We start from the raw sequence: 23,753 nt of genomic DNA, 5'->3' as shown, positions 1-23,753 counted from the left end.
GTCTCAATTCCTGCAGTAGGTTTGTTATTCATGGTATGTGGGTGTCATTGGCTAGGTCAGCATTTATTGCCCATTCCTAACTGCTCACAGGGCAGTTAAGAGTCAACCACATTGCTGTGGGCCTGGAGTCACATGTAGGCCAGACCAGGTAAGGATGCCAGTTTTCTTCCCTGAAGGACATTAGTGAACCAGGTGGGTTTTTCCAACAATTGACAATGGTTTCGTGGTCATCATTAGACACCCATTTCCAGACTTTTATTGAATTTAAATTCCACCATTTGCTGTGATGGCATTCAAATTCAAGTCCTGGAATATTAGAAACATAAACAAAAATTGGTGGAAAAGCTCAGCAGGTCTGGCTGCATCTGGACAGAAATCAGAGTTAACATTTTGGGTTCAGAGACCCTTCCTGAGAACAGGTTTCGGATTTCCAGCATCCACAGCTCTTTTGGTTTCCCCAGAACATTATCTGGGTCTCTCGATTAACAGTCCAGTGATAATACCACTAGGCCATCATCTCCTTTGGAAGTCACTAGCACAGTGGTTGAGGTAAATAGCATAGATTCATTTAAGGAGAAGTGGCAAGTTAAATAATGCTGAAAGGAACAACATGGTATATTAATGGAGTGGGGACGAAGGCCTGAATTGAGCATGAACACTGATACAGACCAGTTAGGTCAAAATCACTGGCTGGCCAGAATTTTATTGCCCATCCCTAGATGCTGTTGAGCAAGTTGTGGTGAGCTGCTACCTTGAACCACTGCAGTCCATGTACCCACAATGGCCTTAGGGAAGGGAATTCCATGATTTTGACCCAGTGACAGCAAAGGGAACAGGGATATATTTCCAACTCAGGATGGCAAGTGGCTAGGAGGGAAACTTGCAGGTAGTGGATATCCCCATGCATCTGCTGCCCTGTCCTTCTACATGGAAATGGTCATAGGTTTGGAAGGTGCTGTCTGAGGATCGTTGGAGAATTTTGTAGTGCATCTTGTAGATAGTACACGCTGCTATCGAGCGTTGATGATGAATGGAGTAGATGCTTGTGGATGTGGTGCTAATCATGTGGGCTGCTTTGTCCTGGATGGTGTCAAGCTCCTACGGTGTTACTGGAACTGCACCCATCTGGGCAAGGGGGGAGTATTCCATTACACTCCTGACTTGTGCCTTGTAGATGGTGAGTCAGGAAGTGAGTTACTTGCCGCAGTATTCCTAGCTTCTGACCTGCTCTTGTAGCCACTGTGTATGTGTGACAAGTCCAGTGGAGTTTCTGGTCAATGGTAACCTCAAGGATGTTGATAGCATAGAATTTAGTGATGGTACCACCATCAAATGATTAGATTGTCTCTTATTGAAGATATTCATTGCCTGACATTTGTGTGGTGTGAATGTTACTTGCCACTTGTCAGCCCAAGTGTGGACATTGTCCAGATCTGGTTGCATTTGAACATGAACTGCTTCAGCATTTGAAGAGTTGTGAATGGTGCTGAACACTGCACAATCAATCATCGGCGAGCATCCCCACTTCTGACCTTATGACGGAGGGAAGCTCATTGATGAAGCAGCTGAAGATGTTTGGACCCAGGACTCTACCCTGAGGAAATGTCCTGGAGCTCAGATCGACTGACCTCCAATAAACATAACCATCTTCCTACATGCCAATTATGACTCCAACCAGCAGAAAGTTTGCCCCCGATACCGAATGATTCCAGTTTTGCTAGGGCTTTATATATCAGAAAGCTTCGAGTTCTCAAGAAGGGTCACTGAACCTGAACTGTTAATTGTGCATTCTCTCCACAGATACTGCCAGACTGGAGCTTTTCCTGCAACTTCGGATTTTGTTTTTGATTTCCAATACCTGCAGTTCTTTGTTTTTTTAAAAATTTCATTCACTGATTACCTCAGTTAGGGCAATCTTCCCTGCTTTGTGCCATAAGATTAAGTTATAAGTCTTTATTGCTTTAGATCTAACAGCTAATTTTTTTTTTCCTTTATTCACTAATGAAATTTGGAAGTCAAACTAGGTCAACATTTATTGTCATGCCTATAATAAACTTAGTTACTTGCTCAAGGGGTCAAATGGTCTAGTCCTGCTCCTATTTGTCATCCCTGGTGGTTGATTATTGAAATGGTTATACAGGCACCTTGGAGAGATGTTGACTTCTAGAACCCACGGCTTCAGGTTCTCATCAAGCATGATGTCAAATCCAAAGAGTTCGTGACAAGTATAACGATTCCGTACATACAAATGTATTTGGCTGTTCACGTAAGACTCAGAGCTGCAGAACAAGAGACCGATCATCAATAAATGATCAAATTTAAAAAGAAACCTCAACTTTACCTTCCAAAGAATTTGGAACTTTTCAAAAAACAAAATCCAAATTCTTATGCAAATACTTTACAATCAGACAGTCCCACTGTCTTTCTCACCCTTCCAGACAGACAGAGACTAAAAGCAATTTCCTGCCTTAAGCGTGGAAAACATCAAATGTTCCTTCTGGGGTTGATACATTTCATAGCAATCTATTTCTGCACATTCCATTGGGAAACTTTGCAATATACACAAGGGAATGAAGTGAAGGGGCTACCAATCAATTAATCATTAATCACAGTACAGAGGATTTTAGCCTTGCTGAATTCCTAATTGGTGCAATAGGGAAGCTACCATTGGTTTTATTTCCTTGGGCTAGAAAAGAGAAAAGAACAAACATGCATTCTTTAAGATCCTCACCATGTTCAAAGTAATTAAGACCTAATAACAAATGTTTGAAGTGTTATGGACAAGTCCAGAACAGAGAGCGTAACTGGAAAAAAAGGTCATTACAGATCAAAAGAAGAATTTTAGGAGGGATGTATTGACAAAGTGTGCTCAGAATGGAGAAGTGTCTGCAGAAGCTGAAATAGAAATCATTGTGTTACAATGTATAGAAGAAGAAGAAAGGGGCAGGGCGAGAAGAGGCAATTTAAGAATGAGAGGAGGTCAGTGTGAAGTATAAACATCTGCTCTGACCAGCTGAGCTGAACAGCCTGCGGCTCAACATAGCACCGATACAAATTATAATGAAAAATTTATTCATTACAAAATGGAGCCCATCCAGTGACCAGTAAATAATACAGTACAAATTATAATGCAGTTTTTAAATGCCCCTTTAAGAGTTCACCATACCATTAAATAATTACTCCTTTTGCTTGCCATGTGGCATCTTGTGCAGTCATTACAAAATACCATTTCTCACTTTCTCTTTTATTCCACAGACACCAATGCAAATTTGTCAAATAATGGAATCTATCTTTCCATTGTACTAGTCTTGCACAATCGCCAATGAAAACAAGAAAGAAATTTTAACTCCAAAACAAGATTATCTATAATTAAAGAGCCTGACAGAACTAACAGATTTTACTGTGCCAGAAAACCCCGTCAACCTTGCCCTTCCACTGATCTCGTACATACATAAACATTAAAAATACAAGATAACAGATTAAAAAAATCCACATGTAGACCCCTGGAGTCTGAAACTCTTCTGCTAAACCTGTAGGAGCTTGATATTTCTCTCTCCCCCAAAATCCTTCATTAAAAACTCACCTTTTTAACCTCGCTTAACTGCTTTCCTACTGCCTGTTTAGTATCTGATGCTCCCCTTGACTTATTATGTGCATCTATGCTGCATTACCATTGGAAGAGGAGAACAACTGCAGCATGACAAATCTACAGAGGATGATTCCATTATAAATCTAGAAACACAAGGATGATAAAAAATAAAAGTGAGCTATAAAATGGAGGGCTAAATACAGCTTTGCACCCTGATCCCAATATTTGTCAGCTCGTGATCCCACCTGAAGACGGCATTCGATTTAAGCCCTCTGGGTATAAGACCACAGATCAATTGATGGAAGGAAGTATTCTGGAGTTTAACAACAGTTACAAAAGCAATTACCAATAAGGTGTATGACTAGTTAATTTGGCCTTTATTTAGAAACACTGGCCGAAAGGGGAACATTTCCCAAGACTCAAAGCACTCTCTGCTCCTCTGAACAATATAATGGGATCTTCTCACATTTAACCAAGACATTAGGAGAGACCATCTTGATTAAAAGATAGTATTTCAAACAATACATTCTTTCAACCCTAACCTGGAGAGTTAGCCTTTACATACTTAGATCTGACAAATGCTTGACTCCGTAACCTTTCAGCTCTGAAGCACAAGTACTACCATCTAAACCAGCCAACATGACCTAAGGCAGTAAATGTATGCAAAAATTGGACTCTGGCATGGTAAAACAACCTAAAGTACTTCACAAAGTCAATCTGAATGCTAAGTTCAAGCTTTGAATAAGGATAAGTCAGGAGCTGGTGGGAAGGTACTAAATTGTGGGAGGGCAAATTACGTCAGTATTAAGCAAGAGCCAAGGAGTGTTAATTGAGAGGAGCTGTTATCAGGCAAGTCCACTTTTGACATGGGAGAATTGTTTGAAGACCTGCTGATGAAAGTTCAGGACCAGCATGGCAAGGTAAGGGACCTTTGGATAACGAGAGAAGTTGTGAATTTAGTCGAAAGGGAAAAACGAAGCATATATAACACATGGGAAGTTAAAATCAGACAGGGCCCATGGGGAATATAAAGAAAGCAGGAAAGATCTCAAGCCCGGAATTAGGAGAGCAAGAAGAAACCATGAAATGACTTTGGCAAGTCTGTTAAAAAGAATTTCAAGGCATTCTATAGATACACTAAAAACAAGAAGATAACTAGATAGAAGGTAGGACCACTTAAGATAACAGAAGGAACTTGTGCTTGGAGGCAGAGGATGTGGGCAAGATCCTAAATGAGTACTTTGCATTGGGGCATAGTGAGATTAGTATCCAGCATGCGAATATGCTAGGGCATTTTGAGATCAAGAAATAAGTGGTGTTGGGGTCTTCTGCAGAGCATTAAGGTGGATAAGTCCCAAAGACCCGATGGTATCTACCCAGTTATCGAGAGAGGCAAAAGGGGAGATTGCTCGGCCTTGGCTAAGATCTTTGCATCCTCGCTAGCCACTGGAAAAGTCCCGGAGGACTGGCAAGTAGCTAATGTTGTTCCTCTGTTCAAGAGGAGAAATAGGGATAATCCAGGAAACTACAGACCAGTGAGTCTCTCATCAGTGGTTCTTGAAGCTACTGGAGAGAATTCTTAGGGAAAGGATTTATGTGCATTTAGAAAAGCCGTGGATGTTGTCTACATGGATTTTAGTAATGCTTTTGACAAGGTGCCTCTTGGTAGGTCATCCAGAAGATTAAGATGCATAGGATCCACGGTGACTTGGCCACTTGGATTCAGAATTGGCTTGTCCACAGAAGGCAGAGGGTAATGGTGGAAGGGTGTTTTTCTGGTCCGTGGCTACTGGTGTTCGGCAGGGATCCACATTGGGACGTCTGCTGTTTGTGATATATATATATGACTTGGATGAATATACATGGGTTGGTTAGTAGGTTTGTAGGTGATACAAAGATAGTTGGAGCTGTGGATAGTTGAAGGTTGTCAAAGGATACAGCAGGATATAGATCAGTTGCATTTATGGACGGAGAACAAACGTAGACAGACAGCACAGGAACAGGACCTTCGGCTCTCTGAGCCTGTGCCGACCATCATGCCCTAAAAACAAACCTGCCATTTTTCGATCCGTATCCCTCTATCCCCTTCCTATTCATGTACCCATCTAGGTGTCTCTTAAATGTCTTCAATGGTGAAGAGAAAGGGCAGACTGAGTTTAATCCAGGTGAGTGTGACGTGCTGCACTTCGCAGTTGGGGGAGAAATTTTAACCCGAGTCTTCTCAACGTTTAATTTGATAAAAATGCACCTTTTGAAGAAAAAAGAACATCTAACATAAAAGCCCTCCTCCTCACTACATACCTAACATGCAAAGTGCTAACTTTATTTAAGAATGACAGGAGAACTGAATTTGCAATCTGTAATTCTTGAAGTTTACAGTTATTCTCCATAAAGATCCTTCTCATTACTCACGCAATTATGGTTTTGATGATCACATCCTTTATTTGTTCCCACAACAGGTCAGTCCTCACTGCCTTCTGACTCAGGTACGCCCACAATGCCTTAAGGCTCCTACAGTTTGAAGCACAGGGAAATATCAACTCAGACCATGAAATGAACCACAAAGCTTTTGATCTGTATACCCCAGGAATAATACTGGTGTGTTTTGAAAAGATCTGTAGATTGCAAAAAAGGGAGACAAGGAGATTTGAATGCTGCCTCAATTTCAGCAGAATGAAAATACAGGAAAGGATATTGTGCAGAGCAGTGAGGAAAACAAAGAAAATTCATAGGTACACAATCTTAGCATTAATAATAGATGAAGAAATACTGAGGTGGTGGGGGGGGAGATGCCACAAACCTGCAAAGAGTCAGCAGCACAAAACCTAATTAAGAAACTCTTGGCATTAACACACAATGGAGTTGTTGGTACATACACCATCATACTTCGAATACACCAGCTTTTCCTAGGCATAGCCAATAAGCTCAGATTTAAGATAGATCCCCAGGACACCTACACTCTTACCATTTATGACCTTGACAGAGCTTTCCATTGCTGTTGGGCTTGTACTCAGCATTTAGTTTATTCACACTGTAGTTTGTAAGGTGCATAAACTTGTTGCCAAGGCTCTTCATGGAAGACGAATACCTGGGCAGAACAAAAAATAATATTACCCACAATCAGTGCAGAGGGGCCGACAGTTAAAATATCAGAGGCAAATACCAAAGAGTATTATTCAATCAATACGGCACTGATATTATAGTACTGACTGCTTTGAACTGGATGCGCAGAGTGTTGTTGAGACTGGGATCATCCAGACAAATGGACAGTATTCCACCAACCATCATAATGCATGGGTGGGGTTTTGGTCATCTTTGTTAACAAAGGGTGTAAGCCTAATGGAGACTGTTCAGAGGAGGTTTATTAGATTGATATCTAGAATGAGCAAGTTTTCTTAGAGGACAGGTTGGATAGATATAGATTATTTTTGGAGTTTAAAAGAGTGACCTAATTAATGTGTCGAAGACATTTAGGCTCTTAGGATGATTCCTTTTGTGAGAAAGTGCCAAACTACAAGAGAAGACAGTTTCACAAGTCAGAGATCATCATTTTACGACAGCGTTGAGTGAAATTTTATTTTTAAGGTTGAGGTAGATTGATTCTTTGTCAAACAAAAATCTAAAGGTTATCTGGGATTAGATAGATGTGCAGAATTCAAGAAGTTAACAGATCAGCCACGATCTTGAATGGCAACAATGAGGTGGAGTTGCTGATGTTGGAACGGGTGGACAAGGTCAAAAATCTCACGACACCAGGTTATAGTCCAACAGGTTTATTTAAAAACACAAGCTTTCGGAGCCTTACTCCTGCTTCAGGTGTTAGCGGGAGGTAGTACCAAACACAGAATTTATAAGTAAAAGATCAAAGGGTTACACCATTGATGAGGGTGTACTAAAAAAACATAAGATGCTGTTAAATCTTTAATCACTTAGAAGGTTTTAATTGATTAATATGTAAATTCCTGAATTCCACTGTCCTGTGAGAACTAAAGGTTTTATCAGTGTAAAGAAGAGGTGACATTTTAGGTCAGACAATGCAAGTTAGGTGTGAGGCCTTGATTAGAATCAGATTGTGTTTTGGTTTGGAGTTAGAGACTGGTTTTATTTCTAAAGGAGGAATTTCCAAATGCTACATTTGACTGACTGTCTATAAATTGTGTGCTTTTTGAACAAAATAGAATGTATCTGCAAATACAAATACACCACAGATTCGCATGCAGCGCCTGAGAGGAGAAGGAGAGGGGAAAGTGGGGGGAAAGGGAAGGAGAATACGCATGTATGAGAGGGAGACAAAGACACCGAGAAAGAGCGATAATGTATTGAAGGCTGTGAAGAACATGGCGTAGTTTCTCCACTCCTGGAAAGTACATTATCGATGACGACGAACACCTCGCCAAGATCTCCCCCATGCCTCCACTTCTCACCTTCAAAACAACCGCCAAACCTTAAACAGACCATTGTTCGCAGCAAACTGCCCAGCCTTCAGGACAACATCGACCACAACACTATACATCCATGTCACGGCAACCTCTGCAAGACATGTCAGATCTTCGACATGGACATTACCGTCACACATGGGAACACCACATGCACGGCAGATACGCATGCGACTCGGCCAATACTGTCCATCTCATATGCTGTAGGCAAAGATGCCCCAAAGCCTGGTATATTGGCAGAACCATGCAGATGCTATGACAATGGATGAATGGACACCGTGCAACAATCACCAGACAGGGGCGTTCCCTCCCAGTGGGGAAGCACTTCAGCAGTCAAGGAAATTCGGCCTCGGATCTTCGGGTAAATGTCCTTCAAGATGGACCTCAGGATACACAACAACGCAAAGTCGCCGAGCAGAGGCTGATAGCCAAGTTCAGTACCCATGAGAATGGCATTAATCGGGATCGTGGGTTCATGTCGCACTACAGGTGACCTCACCACACTATACACTCGCGCACGCACAGATCCTCTCTCAAGCACGCGCGCACACATGAATCTATGGGGTGTTTTGCAGATACATTCTATTTTGTTCAAAAAGCACATAATTGACAGATTGACTGACTGACTATGTGGCATTTTGTAAATTCCTACTTTAGAAATAAAACCAGTCAGACTCCAAAACCAAAACACAAACAGATTCTAAATAAGACCTCACACCTAACATGCATTATCTGACCTAAAATGTCACCTCTTCCTTACACTGATAAAACCTTTAGTTCTCACAGGACAGTGATTGGAAAGGAATTCAGGGATTTACATATACATATTACTCAATTAAAACCTTCTAACTGATTAAAGATTTAACAGCATCTTAGTTTTGTTTAGCACACCCTCATCACTGATGTGACCCTTTGATCTTTTACTTATAAATTCTGTGTCTGATACTACCTCTCTCACTAACACCCGAAGCAAGAGTAAGGCTCCGAAAGCTTGTGTTTTCAAATAAACCTGTTGGACTATAACCCGGTGTCGTGTGATTTCTGACCGTGAACGGGAAAGCAGATCTGAAGGGCTCAACGTGCTATTTCTGCTCCTAATTTTTAGATGTTCAAATAAGAACAAGATGGTGAATTAAAATGACAAGCAAGTGGAACCTCAGACTCGTGCTTACGGACACTTTGGAAATGTTCCATGTACCACTCAACGTGCATTTGGTCTCCCTAGTGCAGAAGGGGCTGCATCATGAATAGGTAGTGCAGTATACTAAAAGTAGAGGTAAATCATTGAAATGGTTAAAACTCCCGTCTGTGCTTTAGCTATTTGATGCAACCGGCCGACAAGAGATTATTGTACTATCCCAGGAACAACTTTCAATAATTAGCATTACTGTTCTAAGCTAATAGCTAGATAGCATTAAGAATTTAAAATATTTTCTATAACTTCAACTTAACAATAACAATGCCTGTGAGAAAAGGCGATGAGCAGTGCTTCAGACAAGACCAATTACATCACAAGCCCCACCAGATAAATTAAAAGTAAGCGATTATCTATTTCCACCCTCTAACCTTGCTCTTTTCGAACTTACTTGCAGCTTGCAAAACGGACCAAGCCGTCTGTAAACACATAGATCCGAAGAGGATCATAAGAGGTCACGTACACGTAAATTCTCAAATCAAACTTGCTCTCGCCAATGAGGTAGGGTTTGTGCAAGTATCTAGAGTTAAGAAAATAAAGTGGAATTTACAACAATTTATTGAAAAGCAAAATAAGACAACATTATTGGTGATGTCAACACTTTGCAAAGATAGCCAACAGATCATGCGTAAAGACAAGTCTCCTGGTCCTGATGGAATGCATCCCGGGGTACTAAAAGAGATGGCAGGAAAAATAGCAAATGCGTTGCGGTCATTTTCCAAAATTCACTGGACTCTGGGGCAGTTCCAACAGATTGGAAAACAGCAAATGGGACGCCACTGTTTAAAAAAGGGAGACAAACGATGGAGTATTATAGGCCGGTTAGCTTAATTTCTGTAATGGAGAAAATGCTTGAATCTAACATCAAGGAAGAAATAGCAAGACATCTAAGATAGAAACTGTCCCACTGGGCAGACACAGTATGAGTTCATGAAGGGCAGGTCACGTTTAACTAATTTACCGGAATTCAATGAAGACGTTAACGAGCCCGGTGGACAACAGGGACCCAGTAGATGCGGTGTATCTAGATTTACAAAAGGCATTCGACAAGGTGCTGCACAAAAGACTGCTGCATAAGAGAAAGGTGCACTGCATAACTAGCAATGTATTAGCAAGGGTAGAGGATTGGTTAACTAACGGGAAGCAAAGAATGGGGATAAATGCGTGCTTTTCTGGTTGGCGATCAGCGAAAAGTGGTGTGCCTCAGGGATCAGTGCTGGGACCGCAACTGATTACAATTTATACATGATGTGGAGTTGGAGTTGTGTCAAAGTTTGTGGATGACATCAAGATGAGTGGTAGAGCAACGTGTGCAGAGGGAAATGTCAGGCATTTACAATTTAGAAGGCTTTTGATAAGGTCTCACAATAAGTTAGTAAATAAAATTAAAGCACATGGGATTGGGGGAATATACTGGTATGAATTGAGAATTAGTTAACAGGCAGAAAGCAGAGAGTAGGAATAAGCAGCTCACTCTCATGGCAGGCTGTTACTAGTGGGGCACTGCAGAGGTCCAAAGCTGTTCACAACCTTAAACAATTTGGACGTGGGAGTAATTCCAATATTTCCAAATCTGCTGACGACACAAAACTGGGTAGGAATGCAACTTATGAGGTGGGTGCAAGGAGGTTTCAAGAGGAGTTTGGGCTTAGTGAATGGGCTAGAGCATGACAGATGGAATATCATGCAAGTAAGGAGGGAGATTGTGAAATGCTGATATCCAAAAGAATTTAGATGCCCTTTTCTCAAGTCACTAAAAACTAGTCTGTAGATGCAGCAAGGAAAATGGTATTTTCACATTCATTTCAAGGGGATTTAAGTATGGGATAAAGACTCTTGCTGTAGTTGTATAAAGCCTTGGTGAGTCACACCTGAAATAGTGTGAACAGTTTGTGTCCCCATTTCAAAATAAGGATATACTTGACATGGAGGTTCACCAGATTGATCTCTGGGATGGCGGGCTTGTCTAATAAGGAGATTGTTGAAACTGGGTCAGTATTCTCTAGAGTTGTGAACTATGAAAGGTGATCTCACTGAAGCTTAAAAAATTCTTACAGAACATGACAAAGTGAATATAGATAGGCAATTCTAGAACCAGGGGACATAATCTCAGGATAACAGGTAGACCATTTGATCCTGAGATAAAAAGGAATTTCTTCACTCAGAGGGTGATGAATGTTTGGAATTGTCTATCCCAGAGGGCTGTGGAAATTCAATCACTAAGAAGATTCGTGACAGAAATAAATAGGGTTTCTGGAGACTAATACATTAGGGGATATGGAGATAATGCAGGAAAATGGCATTTATATGGAGGCAATCAGCCATGATCCAGAATGGCAGGCCAGTCTTGATGGGCTGATTGTAGGAACAGAAGTAGGCCATTCTCCAAATGGGTCCTGACCAAGTAAGTTTCTGTATAACTGAGGCAAAGATCCTATCAACTTTGTACTTCAACCTGGTCAAGGTAAAAGTCAACAGTCAATTAACCATTTTGCTACAAGCTCAGGCACATGGGCAGTCAAATACCTCTGCTCTTCCAAAGATCCTTACAATGTCTCAACATTCACAGCCCATTTAATTTTCTCAGATTTGAAATGGTGGCCTTCACCCTTGCACACAATGAATTCCAGCTGCCATAGATAACTTGCAAGTTCTTGCTATCTACACAACCTAACAGGCCTCCCATCATAGTGCAATCTTCAAATCTGGAGATACAACATCCCGAATCATCTAAAGTCTTCAATACATGAAATGCTGATACCTCGGTATGGATCTGTAGGGGAGCACTACTTGTGATATCCCAGCAGAGAACATTCCTTTTATTCCTGCTTTCTATCTCCAAACTAACTTCCAAGCAATATCACAAGATTAACACCAATTCCAGGTCTCTTATTTTTGCTGATCATCCCTAGTGCAAAACTCTTATCAAATGACTGAATGTCTACACAGACAACATCCATAGTGAACTGTGGCTTTCTCTACAAAACCACGGAAACTTTCTCATAAGTTAACATACCATCCAAGTGGTCATCCCTCTGTTCATGACGACAGATTCCAGCAACTTTTCAAAAACTCATGATAAACTCACAGCCTAAGAGTTGCCTCTTTAGAGAGTTTGCAGTTTTCCCAGTCAAAAGCAATAGTGAAATTGAGAGCGCTCTGCAGGTCAAGGGCTATTATTTCCATCTGTCCTCTGCCAATTTTCCTTCCCTCTGCTTATACTTATATTTTTCCAGGTACAAAAATCTCCACCTCCCAAAACTTTCCCTTACTCCTACAAATGATAAACATTTAGATCTGTATAAACTCACATCTACATGTTTTATCTTATCAAACATATAAAATATACACTTCCTAACAGAAATAAATTCATACTTCTGAACCAGCAGAGGTCGTTTCTTCGGGATTTGATTCCACCTGTGAATTACTTGAATGCCAATTCCTCTGGCAGATGCAGGCTATACAAAAAACACAACAGAAGGAAAAAATTAAGTATGCAGATGTTTAATATTTTTTCCTCTTGTAACAAAAATGTAATTACCATTTGTAAAACAGGGATACTTTCATTTATCCAGTGCGATTGCGGTCTTGAGTACTGCATGAACATTAGCATTAAGACACAGATCTGGTCACAACTTTGCACAAGTCTTCTTGGTCATAAAGCAAAAGAGATCATGTAGCAAAATCTAAGAACAATAATGGCACTGCCAAATCTGAAACTCTATTATTGACTCGGACATTCCTAAAGTCTCTGCTCTGACCCTTGACAATTTCTCACATTGCGTAAAATGGAATGAGATGAACATATGGAACAGTGTGACGGGAAACTATTTGTTCGATACAATAAAGGGAAATGGTAGGACTCACTTCACCCCAACTTGTCGAGAGAACACACTTACGTGCACACATAATGTAAATTTAGCTTATGCTAATTCTAAGTGCAGTCCCCAGTCACTGCATTTATTGCAATTCCCAGAAACGTTCATTTGAAACAAGGTGTCAGATATCAGGCTCCCAAAGCAGGTTTTTCTGCTACCTCAGTCAGAGAAGAGCACATCCCAGGTCAATGGAAAAAAAATATTTCAAGGATGTATTGAAGGACAACATGAGAAAATGCAACTGTGACATCAAAGCATGGATAGAGGCAGAGTCTGTGGAAGGATTTCACCATTTTGAGACCCAACAGTGACAAATGTACAGGAAAAGGACAAGGCATGACTCAAAATAACACATGATTGGACATCTCACATGATAATAAAAGCCCAAGTGCCGCTTCAACTCTCAGATTAGATTAATTGGCTATTCTCACTCATGGAAGACAAATCACTTGCAAAGAATAGCTAATAATAACAGTACATTGAACCAGAGTTAGACTGTGAAGTGTTATGCAGAAGAAAGTGGATATATATTCTGCCTCTGAATGTCAATTTTCAAGCTGTCAGGGCTCAGTGCTCTCACACTGAGCTCAATCTTTACCACCTCACACTGGTGAAGTGCAACCTAGGAGCGATCTCCTATAGTTCCTCCCAACAATGCATGACATGAAATTACTTCACAAAAGAATTCTTCCATGGGACACAAGTATCACTGGCAAGACACCCTAGTTGTTCTCAATAACTGACCTTTTTCCTGGAAGATATGGACCTAAAGAGGGAGAAGGGGAAACGCTTGGAACAATCTTCGAAATGAACTGGTGACAAACTAAAATAAAGCTCTGTTTCTGTCCATACTGCTTTGATTGGTCAGTGAGTTATCCAACACACGTAATAGTGCCAGAAGACTGGAGACTAGCAAATGTTGTCCCCTTGTTCAAGAAGGGGAGTAGAGACAACCCTGGTAATTATAGACCAGTGAGCCTTACTTCGGTTGTGGGTAAAGTGTTGGAAAGGATTATAAGAGATAGGATTTATAATCATCTAGAAAGGAATAATTTGATTAGGGATAGTCAACACGGTTTTGTGAAGGGTAGGTCGTGCCTCACAAACCTTATTGAGTTCTTCGAGAAGGTGACCAAACAGGTGGATGAGGGTAAAGCGGTTGATGTGGTGTATATGGATTTCAGTAAAGCGTTTGATAAGGTTCCCCATGGTAGGCTATTGCAGAAAATACGGAGGCATGGGATTGAGGGTGATTTAGCGGTTTGGATCAGAAATTGGCTAGCTGTAAGAAGACAGAGGGTGGTGGTTGATGGGAAATGTTCATCCTGGAGTTCAGTTACTAGTGGTGTACCTCAAGGATCTGTTTTGGGGCACTGCTGTTTGTCATTTTTATAAATGACCTGGATGAGAGCGTAGAAGGATGGGTTAGTAAATTTGCGGATGACACCAAAGCTGGTGGAGTTGTGGATAGTGCGGAAGGATGTTGCAGGTTACAGAGGGACATAGATAAGCTGCAGAGCTGGGCTGAGAGGTGGCAAATGGAGTTTAATGCAGAAAAGTGTGAGGTGATTCACTTTGGAAGGAGTAACAGGAATACAGAGTACTGGGCTAATGGCAAGATTCTTGGTAGTGTGGATGAGCAGAAAGATCTCGGTGTCCATGTGCATAGATCACTGAAAGTTGCCACCCAGGTTGATAGCGTTGTTAAGAAGGCGTACAGTATGTTAGGTTTTATTGGTAGAGGGATTGAGTTTCGGAGCCATGAGGTCATGTTGCAGCTGTACAAAACTCTGGTGCGGCCGCAATTGGAGTATTGCGTACAGTTCTGGTCACCGCATTATAGGAAGGATGTGGAAGCATTGGAAAGGGTGCAGAGGAGATTTACCAGGATGTTGCCTGCTATGGAGGGAAGGTCTTATGAGGAAAGGCTGAGGGACTTGAGGCTGTTTTCAGAGAAGGTTAAGAGGTGACTTAATAGAGACATACAAGATGATCAGAGGATTAGATAGGGTGGACAGTGGGAGCCTTTTTCCTCGGATGGTGATGGCCAGCACGAGGGGACATAGCTTTAAATTGAGGGGTGATAGATATAGGACAGATGTCAGAGGTAGGTTCTTTACTCAGAGAGTAGTAAGGGCGTGGAATGCCTTGCCTGCAAAAATAGTTGACTCGCCAACTTTAAGGGCATTTAAATGGTCATTGGATAAACATATGGATGATAATGGAATAGTTTAGGTTAGATGGGCTTCAGATTGGTTTCACAGGTCGGCGCAACATCGAGGGCCGAAGGGCCTGTACTGCGCTGTAATGTTCTATGTTCTATGTTCTAGGAGCATATGCAAGTCTGGAGCGCATGACACATGTGCAGCTACCAATGGTAGGTGTGTCACTGTCCACATACAAAATTAGAGTTCGTACGTGTGCAGCATTGTGGATTTTTTAAAAACAATTACGAAGGCAGCTTTCTTCTAAAAGCAGTGGTGCACATCCATGGCCTTTCACTTGCTTAGTTTACTTCGAGCTTATCTTCTCAAGAAAGGTTGAACCTTGAAGTTTAGAAGAATGAAGGGTAAATCTTATTGAAACATAAAACCCTAAAGAGACTTGATGGGGTGCATGCCCAGAGGATGTTTCCTATTGTGGGGAGAGGCAAAAGCCAAAAGCCATTGTTTAAGTATTGGCGATCATTCTTTTATGACAGAAGCGAGGAGAAGTTCAGTCTCTCAGAAGGTCAGGTGGAGGGTGGAATTTTCTTCCTCAGGTGTGGAGCCAGGTCTTTAAAGTTTATTCAAGGCTGATTTTGATTTTTGATTGGACAAGCAAGTCAACAGTTATGGGGTGCAAACAAGAAAAAGTGAACCGAGACATCACCCAAGTGATTTGGTGGAAGAGTAGACTTGAAGGGTCAACGACCTACTCTTGCTCTTATGCTTCCTCTCACCTCCCTCTGATGGGAAGTAGTAGCTGGGAGATAGGTATGATGAGCATTATCTAAAAGTCGACTCAGCAAAACAGCCAGATTGGTCAGCAGTCCTGCACTGGTCACAATCAGCAGCTGGACTGCTGAAACCCTAACTAACCCAGGAAGGTACAGCGCTCCTTTCTACAACACTAAGGAACAAAGCAATGATCATACTAACAGCAAAATACTCTGGATGCTGGAATTCTGGAACAGATGCAGCAAATGCTGGATACATCTATAGCGAAAGAAACAGTAAACACTTCATGTCCAGCATGACTCTTCGAAAGATGTACGACTCAGTGCCATGTATTCATCATGGTGGGCTCAAAGCTCTGGTAACAGTTTCTCTTTCCACAGATTTGACCAGACCTGCTGAATTCCTGCTGCATCTTGTCTGCTTGCTAAAGCAATATTCTATTTTGAGGCAGCACTGGTCTGCGTTTATAGTTCAGACGTAACTGATCTGACCAAATTTTAATTAGATCCTTCTGAAAACGTCATCCAAGGAATTGCTGCACTGGGGACGGTTGGCATGAGCACAAGTAACATGTCAAAGGTCAGTATGAGTATGTAGTAAGATAGGAACACAAGAGGGATGACGTGGAAGGAGAGGGTGACAGGGTAATGGCATCAAAACAAAGGAATGGCAAGGGATGTCTTCATATTGCATTTTCCAGAGTGAGATATTTTGCTTCACAGTCTTTGTGAAAGAACCTAAAACCCTCCACGCAAATTAGTAACATGGCAATATATTTCAACTCAAGTATTTTCTGCTGTCACGCAGTTATGAACACTACTGCTCAATATAAATTACAGAAATCCTTGATGATACATATTTTAGCAGCCCTCAGACTAAACTTCGAATTACTAACCCTCCGTCAACCATGGCTTATAAGGTAGAACCCACTTCCACATTGGAAGCCTACAGGAGAAAGCTTTACTTAAAAGACTTGAGCACAAATCATGGCCTTACCAACAAAGCTCACACTCCATGACTGTACAAAGTAATTTTCAAATATCTAAATAACTGGGACATCCCGAGGTCATGAAAGGTAAAGTATAAACAGAAGACTTTTTTAAAATTAGCATTAATTTTTCAAGTCATCAAAAGCCAAATTTTGCTCATTTCTCTTCTTAGGCAAACCCTTGAGACCTTGAACAACAATTTTCTAATCTGGAATAAATGGGTCCTAAGGTGACTAAACAGTCCAATTCTGGATGTGCAACAAACACAAAGCTGGAGAAACTCAGGTCTGGCAGCATCATGGAGAAAGAAACAGAATTAACACCGAGCCTGTTATGACTTTTCTTCACAACTGTGCAAATCCTGCCACAGGTGTGGGTGGACAGGGTGTCCAGGTTTTCACATGCTCCTTTGGCTGATCACACCTGGTCTCCATCTTGAATGTCAGAGACAACTGAAGTTTTCTGCACTTCTGTAGATGCTTCTTCTCCAGTCTGGGGTGGTCTTGGCCAAGAGATTCTCTCAAATCAGTGTGGATAGTGCTATTTACCAATTAGACTACTTCTCAGAACTACACAGCAGAAGAGGTACTTCAGCTCAGCATCGCTCTGTCGGTTCTTTGTAATGGTTATCCCAATTAGTCCCACTTACCCACTCTGCTCCCCAGAGCCATAACGTTTATCCCTTTTCAAGTATATATCCAATTCCTTCCTAAAAATTACACTGAATCTGCTTTCACAAAAACTTTCAGGCAGTGCATCATCATAAATCTCTGCACAAGATAAAAATGTTCAACTCTTCTCAGGTTGTTTTCCAATTATCTTAAAGCTTAGACTTAACTTACTGGTTTAATGATCCATTTCTGCTTGCCAGAGCTAGCCCCCCAGGCATTCTTCAGCAGTTTGATGTCATGAGGAAGAATGAAGGACTGTGGGAAAAAGTTGAACTCTCTTTTCCCAAATCGCACCTGCATTCTCAATAAGTTACGCCACAAGCGGTCCTTGCGCCCAATTTGAAAAGATCCTGGAAAATGATTCAGCTAGGAAGGAGAACAAACATGCAGTTAGATTGTTTTTTCCCTTCAAAATGCTCCAGCATTTTACGTTGTTTACCCAATTTGAGAAGAGAAATACAAAATACAAACTATCACCACACTGGAAAACAATTTCAGAGATTAAAATTTTAAAAGTAGTGTAATTTAGCAACTGCTAAGTGAACAATTTATATAGCATTTATAAAGGCAATAAATTGTCCAGAATGGTTCTGAAATTGTTCAGAAGTGTAATGAAACAAACAAAAAGTGCTGAGCCAAGAGAAGGTATCAGGATGGACAACTAAACATTTGGTCAGAGATCAGTTTTATGATGGTTGTAGGAAGAGAGGTGTTGGGAGATAATTTCAGAAATTTGTACCTAGACAGCTGAAAAAACGCAGGCACAAAAGGCAAGTTCAAAAGGGAGGATGCTGCGCAGTTCAAGACAGAGCAACCAGCAATGAGCAATCAATGCTGGCCCAGCCAGTGATTCCCACATCCCATGAATGAATAAAGTTGTAGTAACACAGGTCTCTGATTGATGCTGATTTCAAGTCATGTAAATAGCATACATTTCAACACAGGGAAGGTACTGTATAAAGGTAATTTGATGCTAAAACTGGACTTAGTCACTCGAAAAGACAATGCTTTGACTCAACAGTCTCCATTTTAGGGCAGAAGAACAGTAGGCATCAACAGTGGCCGAAAAGAATTAAGTGATGATTAAAATGTGCATACAGGGCTCAGGGAAAATACTGAGTGTGGCTTTCAAATTCTGAAGGGATACCCTCCTTATCAGCTTTGGTTCTAGGAACTCTAAGTAGGACAGATAATTGCAACAACAAATACTAGCACTAGTTTAATATTTCAATAAAAATAGAATAAACACTAGCATTGAAAGGGGGAGGGCATAGTAATGCTAATATTTTGAAATTCTAACTGCTTACCTTTTGATATTCCCGAAGGGTTTTGAATAGCGGTGATTTCATGTGATGGCCCCAGCAGCCCAGCCAATCATAACATCCTGAAATGTATAAACACATCAATTTTCCACTTTAAGGCAATTTTTACATGCCTGTTTTTGATTTTTCAGTAGGCAAAGCCTCTATCTAATACCTTATCCCAGTGGCCATGTCTCATGTTTAAACCTATACAGTGAGTGCTTGCAATTTAGCCTGCGAAGAAGTGTTATAGGCAAGTACAGTAGAATTTATACTCAACAACCATACATTTTTACTTGGGAGGAGGCACTGTAAACTATATTTTCCTCTTCCTCGTTTGAAACGGTGAGAAATATTTATCTCCGTTCCAATCAGCTAACTGGGACATTCAGTCAACAGGGTGTAGTAACACTGATGGGCACTGACTAGTGAACTTTCAGATGTTCAAGATCAGTGCAACTAAGTATTAACATTCACGTTCTTCAGGTTGACTTAGTATTGCTGGGTCATTGGCTGCTGGTTATTTCAGTAACTTAAATTTTATTTTTATGATATGGGATCAAGGTGTTTTCAGGACTGCATCCCAATATCTGGCGTGTTTCTACCTGAAAACAGTGCTTTTCCCTATAATAACCACTGGTCTATTAGCCTATTAAACCCAATCACATTTGTTAGATTTGACAGTCTTAAGTTGCTGTTTTGAGACTTTAACCGTTATATTGAGAAACCACAGTCGAAGTTTCTTAATTTTTCACGAAACCCACAATCCAGCGATAATTGCACAATTAGTGTCAAAGTTTAAAAGTGGAAGTAAAAGGTTAAGATACGCTTATTAGTACTAACATGACTTACTTTTAGTAATTTTGAAATGGGATCTGGCAATGGCATTTTTCACAACTATTGGTGTTACAGTGGACATTTTCCATTTCATCTGCCTTCGTTGATCCCACGGCAAAAGTTCAACTGTGAATACCAAAGTCAAAGTCAGTCACTCAGTAAAGAAAACAAAAATTATACTGCGATCCTATTGTGAAAGATGCAAAGAGAAAAATGATTATTTTATAGGCCCTAAGCTCAAGATTTTTAACAGCAAAGGAAGTCCAATTGTTTCAGACAATAAGTAGTGAGTCATACAGATTAGGAAAGATTTAGGTTTGATCCCAGTTTTGTGATGAGTTACTGTAATGCACACATGGTCTCAGCATCACTTGGTTAAGGAGGATTCCTATTTTGATTGTTATCTAGTAATTCTTGTCAGAAGTACAAATATATGGTCATTGTATAGGAATGGGAGTCACCATTCAGTCTCTTGAGCTCTTCCAACGATGCAATTAGATCATATCTGATCTTGTTCCTCAAATTAATTTGCTACTTTTGCCCTATTTTCTTAAGATCCTCCAGCTTAGCTGTGATCAGCTTAAGGGGAAGTATTTTGCTCATTTCTCCGTATGTCTTCATGCTTGCCTCCTATTTTCAATTTCAAGCCATTTATCATTTTCACTCCCTCCTTGATCCTAAATCTTCTAATCATCTAACAGCTTCCTCAGCAAGTTTTCATTCCTTAGCATACAGCCAATCCAATCTTACGGCCTTTTCTTCATTCACCAATGAAGCTGCCTTTTCCACTACCTTGAAAACTCATTGGTCATGTTCTCTACATACAACAATATACACCAAATCACTGTCTTGATAAGACCTCTACTCATTTCTATGCTAAGCAATTCTTCATGTATTACACAGCTGACAGTGATAAAACAAAACAGACAAATAGATTGGCTTTGATGATTTATTTCAAAGTTCTAACACTTGTCAATGACTGCTACAAACTGAATATTCAAAGTTCCTGCTCTCGCATACTACATGCACAGTTCAATGCTGAATTGCTTAAGTACCCTCCATGGATACTAAGAATAAAGTAAGTGTTTTGCAGAACCCACAAGAAAACCTGGGCAGCTGTGCAATGACTTTACAGAGAAAAATATTGCTCAGATTTGTTTTGAATTATAAATGCAAACCAAAACATCCCTAGTGCTTACTCTGATGATGCAACTTAGTACACAATTCTCCACAATCCAATGTTAATACCTTGGAGAGCAGAAGGAAAACAAACAATTCCTCCCATACACATTTGTAGTTTACGTACTTTTGGCTTGTGTCAGTTAGAATTGCTGTACCAGAAGATGCAAGTGACCTCAAGGATTCCTACTCCTATCAGGAAATCCCACTAGAAAGTACAGTTTGATATTTTTGTATTTGAATAATTGGAAGGGATGTTTCCCAGGCACTCCAGAGGTGGCCACGCCCCTTAGGAGAAAGTCCTCTGATTTGATCAGTGGTCAGAAGCAGGAGAGTGCGACTGCAAGTGAAGCAGGTAAGGGAATACAGAGGGCAGCAGCACAGGAGTACTGGCCTTTGCAATTGTCCAAGAGATCTGGGAACTTCACAACCTGCTTGGATGAGAGTGAGGGCTACAGTAGTACAGAAAACTATTCAAGAGCAGGGAGCAAAACACATTGTAGTGATAGCAGGATAGCTGGGTGACGAGAACTGACACTGTTCTCTGCAACTAAGACAAAACGTCCAGGCGGCTATGTTGTTTCTCCAGTGCCAGGATTTGGAATATCTGAACTGGGGTTGAAGAAGAAATTGCCTCAAGTTGGGAGAATTCAGTGGTTATGGTTCACGTTGATTCAAACAACATAGGTAGAACTAGTAATGAGGTTCTGTTGAAGGAGCAGAAGCTAGGTTCTAAAACAAAACATCAAAAGTAAAAGAAAATCTCTGGATTACTACCTGAGCCATATGCAAATTGGCACTGAACAAGTAGGATTAGGGAAACAAACGTGTGGTTCAAAGCCCAGCGTGGGAGAAGTAGGTTCCAGTTCGTGGGGCACTGGCCCCACAATGAGGATTTTTCACAATTTCATTAAGTAAAACTAAAACATTTCCACAAAACACAATGAAACAAATTTCATTACTTCCTTCAAGCAAAAAAAAACTCTCCTGTGTCTTGTTCATTCCCTTATTGCTCTGGCCAGCCACGTACCCCAATGTATGGACCCCCTCCATAAATTCTTTTCACTGCTCCTCAAACCAGGATACAAGTTTGTCTCTTTTCTTGCCTAAAGAAAATCCATCTTTTCTCCCCACCATCATTATCAAATGTGCTGTCTACTTCTTTTACACATTAATAGAATGGTCAGATCAGAAATCCAGACAACTTTAATGTTTAAAAAATATGAATTTTAAAAACATATAAAAAAAGTGACTATAAAGTTTTAAATTGAGCGAGCCCGGCTTACTAACATCTTTTCAATGGATGAAATAGGCTGTTTTGCCGAAGGGTAACTCCAATACCAAACCTCCTGTTGGATGCCCCAACAAAAAAATAATACAGCAACTGTGGGATGACCTTTACAACACAGACCGCAATGATTCAAAAAAGGCAGACCAGCAGTATCACTTTTCCAAGTGCAACCGGTGGGGGGTGCAAAATGCAATGAATTAATATTCAAGCTTGCAGATGAATTCACTCCCAGGGAGAGATTATTTGTGGCCAAAATATCCAGATCTCAGTATGAGATTTAAATAAGGAAGGAGCAGCCATCCAGAAAGAAGATAGAAGGAAGGCAGGATGTATGAGGTGGTGGATTTAAAAGTAAACACAAAGTAAGAGACCCCAGCAAAGGAAAGAAATGCAAACTTTATTTTTGTCCTCAAACAATGCAGCACCGTATGAATGAATACAAAATCCTTTACTTAAAACGTTAGAAACAAATACATTTAGGTTTTCTTCCTTACTTTTCTCATTCGAAGTCCCAAAGTAAATCGTCAGAGGCATATCATGAAATAGGCTTTTTACCAATGCTGGCTTAGCAACTTGAATTTTACATTCTGGTGCTTGTGGGTAGCAAGAATTAAAAACATTCCTTAGAGAAAAGGGAAGCACAGAGAATATGCAAGTGGATTAGTAGCATGCAACATTAAACTCACTGTACACTAAATACCATCACAAGAAATAATCCTGATGTCGAGTTTTTCAAAAAGATTTTTGAAAACATCAACATGGAAAACACAGAACATCACTTATTTGAGATGGGGGCTAGACCGAAGCTACCTCACAGATAAAATGGCAGCAGCTTACAGATCACAATCTCTTTGCTACACTGTACTTCAATTGGTGAGAATGAATTTTAAAAACACTTCTAAAAACACTTGCAATTAAATAAAGATTCTCACATTTCCACAACCATTGGACTTTTGTTCGATGAGAACACTCACTTGTTTAAAAAAAAATGGGAAAGGAGGAATTTTGATCAGAAAGCTAAGTGATGATTCAATAGTGAACAAATCATTACTTGGAAGGATATGAAAACCCAAAAAGAAGTTAAGGCTCTGCAGTGAGCACAGACTATATTACACCTAACTCATGGTTTAAAGAAAAAACTCCTCCTAATAATAATCAGCAGGCTTTTATCCCAATAGCAACCTATTGAATCATATCCATTCAACAATCTCATCCATATCTAAGCAATTGGCAATGTGCAATTTAGGAACAGTTTCCAATCCTAACAGACAACATCAATTTTGTCTCATTAAAAGAAAGATTACAACCTGCAGCATCAGATAAAGGATGAGACAAATACGTATCTTGATTCCAATGTCCAGTTGCTAGATTCAAAATACATACTAACTTTACAGGGGAGCCAATGGCCTAGTGGTATTATCGCTGGACTGTTAATCCAGAGACCCAGA

At 40.5% G+C, this 23,753-nt stretch overlaps 1 protein-coding gene across 3 annotated transcripts in view; it reads right to left on the bottom strand.

Annotated features, from left to right (window-relative positions):
- Positions 1–23,753, bottom strand: part of ttll4 (tubulin tyrosine ligase-like family, member 4) — an 89,260-nt gene that overhangs the window by 27,180 nt on the left and 38,327 nt on the right. For all 3 annotated transcript variants that reach the window (XR_007262469.1, XM_048599079.1, XM_048599078.1), the window contains exons 5-13: positions 22,800–22,927; positions 19,851–19,961; positions 19,005–19,081; positions 17,869–18,063; positions 12,596–12,678; positions 9,612–9,740; positions 6,555–6,677; positions 6,002–6,100; positions 2,145–2,279 (exon numbers count right to left, since the gene is read on the bottom strand). Coding sequence is in view for 2 of the 3 variants with exons in the window: in XM_048599079.1 (XP_048455036.1) it covers positions 2,145–2,279; positions 6,002–6,100; positions 6,555–6,677; positions 9,612–9,740; positions 12,596–12,678; positions 17,869–18,063; positions 19,005–19,081; positions 19,851–19,961; positions 22,800–22,927 (1,080 nt within the window). In the remaining variant the exon portion in view is untranslated. The remainder of the gene's footprint in view (positions 1–2,144; positions 2,280–6,001; positions 6,101–6,554; positions 6,678–9,611; positions 9,741–12,595; positions 12,679–17,868; positions 18,064–19,004; positions 19,082–19,850; positions 19,962–22,799; positions 22,928–23,753) is intronic.

The sequence above is a fragment of the Rhincodon typus genome, chromosome 7 (genome assembly GCF_021869965.1).
Source record: "Rhincodon typus isolate 14 chromosome 7, sRhiTyp1.1, whole genome shotgun sequence".
Classification (NCBI taxonomy): domain Eukaryota; kingdom Metazoa; phylum Chordata; class Chondrichthyes; order Orectolobiformes; family Rhincodontidae; genus Rhincodon; species Rhincodon typus.
This window is presented reverse-complemented; position numbering and strand designations above follow the sequence as displayed.